Source organism: Triticum urartu, chromosome 3 (assembly GCF_003073215.2).
Source record: "Triticum urartu cultivar G1812 chromosome 3, Tu2.1, whole genome shotgun sequence".
In the NCBI taxonomy this organism is placed as follows: Eukaryota; Viridiplantae; Streptophyta; class Magnoliopsida; order Poales; family Poaceae; genus Triticum; species Triticum urartu.
This window is the reverse complement of record NC_053024.1, coordinates 102,322,446-102,325,831: the sequence shown is the minus strand read 5'-3', so window position 1 is coordinate 102,325,831 and position 3,386 is coordinate 102,322,446. Positions and strand designations below refer to the sequence as shown.

The window sequence follows — 3,386 nt, the reverse complement described above, 5'->3', positions numbered from 1 at the left end:
CCCGCCACCTCTTGTTTTTCGACGGAGTTCTGTGATCCATGAATTCTTTAGGCGAAACTGTAGGAACTCCTGCTGTATTTTTTTAAAAATTCTTTAGACGGGTTTAACCTAAACATACTATATATTTTGTGTATGGAAAACATGTCCACTGTACAAGGTTAGCAAGGAGCTAAACAACAAGATCCTAACTCTTTTCTAAAACACAGTACACTTACCTGATTAACAGGCACACACGTATACCTTATACCCTATGGGTACCTCTGAAAGATCGAGTCACTAAATTTTGGGATAAACAAAGCCATCATAGGCGTTCTGTAGTTGACAAAATCGTCGTCTCTAGCCCACTCAACAAACATCGAGACGCAGTCTAAACATTGAAACGAGGTAGACTAGTACTCCCTCTATAAACTAATATAAAAACGTTTAGATCACTAAAATAGTAATCTAAACACTCTTATATTAGTTTATGGAGGTAGTATTTATAGTACTCCCTTTGTTCACTTTTATAAGAGGTTTTAGACATTTATTACAATATCATCTAAAACAGTTCAATTTCAGCCGTCTAAAACGACATACAAAAGTGAATAGAAAGATTACTTTTAACGTAACGTGCTAGGTAAAAATATACTCCTATAATTTGCTCGAAAGTTATGTAACACATGCAGCCGGGTGAGTACGTGATAAGATTGTAAAAGACTGCACATGCACTGATCACTTGCATATATTACGAGTAATATCATACATTTATTCCCGGTACAGCTGTATATATAAGGGCACTACCGTACTGTAGTAACCGTACGTAGCCGCACATACATAACGGCAAACCGACAAAGGCCCAGAAGGGCCAGAACAGAACAAAGAGAAAATATCATCGGACAACGTACGTAGTACCGCGAGAAAGAAACGGGACGAGATCACAACCAACCGTACGTGCGTCGTCGGTACGTGCACGCAGACGTGGAACCGTGTGCGTACATCGAGTGCTCACTGCTCAGAGCTCAGGCCGCGATGGAGTTGTCGAGCTTGAGCTCGTCGGCGGCCTCCAGCCCTGCGGCCACGGCGGGGGCCGGCGCGGCTGCGGCGACGGCAGCGCGCGCGGACATGAGGTGCTCGTGCACGCGCGCGGCCATGCCGTCGAGCCCGGCCTGCAGCCGCGCCTCGAGCGCCTCCTTGGGCGTGCCCCGCACGGGCTCGCACTCGAACTCCCACCGCAGCTCGCACCCGCCGCCCGCGTGGGCGGCGGGGACGACGCGGAAGGCGGCGAAGAAGGCGCCGAACCCCATGTTGTTGTCGTTCATCTCGTAGCGGAAGAAGCGGCGGGCCTGGTCGTGCTCCAGGAGCGTCTCGTGCGCCCAGTCGGCGGGCGCCCCGTCGCCCGGCGGGGTGCCCTCGCAGTAGCGCACGCACCCGGGCGCCGCCGCGGCGCCGGAGGGTGACGCCGACGCCAGGCGGCACACCGCCACGCGCGGGTGCCACTTGTGGAACGCCAGGAAGTCCGACAGCAGCGCCCACGCCTCGTCTGCCGTCGCCGCCGGCACCGGGGACACCACCCGGCCCTCCCACTCCCAGGCCCTGCGCTGCGGTGCGGCGGCGGCGGCTCCACCGGCGGTCGGCACGTCCATGGACGACGGAGCCCCTTGGCAGCTCTTTCGGCGCTGTAGGGTACCGAGTACGACAGTGAGCCAAGTGGTGAGCGTGGGCGTATGATGATGCCTCGCTGTGATGTTCGAGCGCGATTTATAGATGAGCGCGCGCTCGGCTTGGGGTTTTGGGTTCAGGCAGCCCGGGCCGGCCGGGATAGGTGCACTTGTACGGCTGAGACCATGTTTGTGTGGTGGGCACTTCCTTTCACTTGGATAGGGGTTTGATTATTCGATTAGGCAGTGTCCATTATTTATTTATTTTGCCAGGATAAAGAGTTTTATTTCATAGATGCAGAGTTACAGTCAGCTGGCAAAATCTCAGCGATACAAGGTGGGCAAACCTGTAGCCAACAAGCCGTGCTACACTCTATTCTATCATAGTTCACCAGGCGATCTGCTACTCCGTTTTGAGATCTAGAAATTTTTAAAGGAACAAACTCTCTACCAACAAGTAGATACTTAATCTCCGAAAACTAAATGAGTGTATGTCGATGTATCAAGACTATCATCAATAAAATTTCATTTTCATTTCCAAGTCGAAGATATGCACCACTGAATTGCAATTTTATAGCCCTTTCCGCAAAATTAAAATCAACTTCTCGGCCGTTCCAGAAGTAGCGAACCTGCATTTTGTATATATCTATTATTTGGGTGCCTCGAAGCAAATTTCTTTGTTGTTCTACAATATACTTCCCTCCTCCTTCCTTGCAACTAAGGGATCAATAACCCATAGGCTGATGAGTTGGATTCTAGGTGTGAGTCACCATCCATAGAATTAATTCTAGTGCTCATCAAGTTTGAGGAAAATGTCGGTCCGTGGGTGGAGCAACGCTTGAAGCAAGCATGAATGTGGAGTGGTAACACCGCCAACTAACAATATGAAAGTGATAATCTGCAGGCTGGCATATAGAATGGCGAGTTGACAACGTAATGCTACATGGATGCATCAGACACATTTATAGTGTGTGATATTCCACAAGTCCAAGTAAAAAGCATTTGTGATTTCTATAATGACAATGGGTTATTTTTGCTCTAGGTTTTCTCATTGTGAAGGGAGACATAGATTCAACTATTGAAACAAGGGCAACAAGGGCTAAAAAAATTAGCCCTCCCCCGCTCACCCGAAAAACAATTTCTAGCCGTTCAAGAAGTAGCAAATACGTATATTGTATTATTTCATTACTCTAAAACCATTTCCTTTGTTGTTCTACAATGCTTCCCTCCTCCTTTCTTGAGACTAAGGGATCAATAAGCCAGAGGCTGATGAGTTGGAGTTCTAGATGCGAGTCATTATCCATGGAATTAATTCTAGTGCACCTCAAGCTTAGAGGAAAATGTCAGCCGGAGGGCGGAGTAGCCTTGAAGCAAAGCTCGAATGTGGAGCGGTAACGCCACCAACTAAGAATATGAAAGAGATAATTTGCTTGTAAGTCCTCTTCTGAGCATGAGCTTATGTTAGCTTAGATGAAGAGTAAAACCATGAAAATAGTTTTAAAAAATACAACAAACATTGATGCGTGTGACTTCCACGAATGGCATTCAATCACGAAAATTTGCATGCAGCTAACTTCCACGAATGTCATTCCACCACAAAATTTGCACGCACGTGAAACACGCATCTATGTTTGGTCAAAAAACTCATGTTTTTAAAAGAACTATTTTTTACTATTTTACTGTTCATTTGAGCCCATGTGAGCCCGTGCTGACAAAATCCGCGTCCTGACATATAGACAGCTAAGAAGG

At 47.7% G+C, this 3,386-nt stretch overlaps 1 protein-coding gene across 1 annotated transcript; it reads right to left on the bottom strand.

Annotated features, from left to right (window-relative positions):
- Positions 1–683: 683 nt before the first annotated feature.
- Positions 684–1,761, bottom strand: LOC125543131 (lachrymatory-factor synthase-like). Its single transcript, XM_048706383.1, has one exon. It carries the CDS (start codon positions 1,620–1,622, stop codon positions 999–1,001), a length of 624 nt encoding a protein of 207 aa, XP_048562340.1. The 5' UTR covers positions 1,623–1,761; the 3' UTR covers positions 684–998.
- Positions 1,762–3,386: the final 1,625 nt, after the last annotated feature.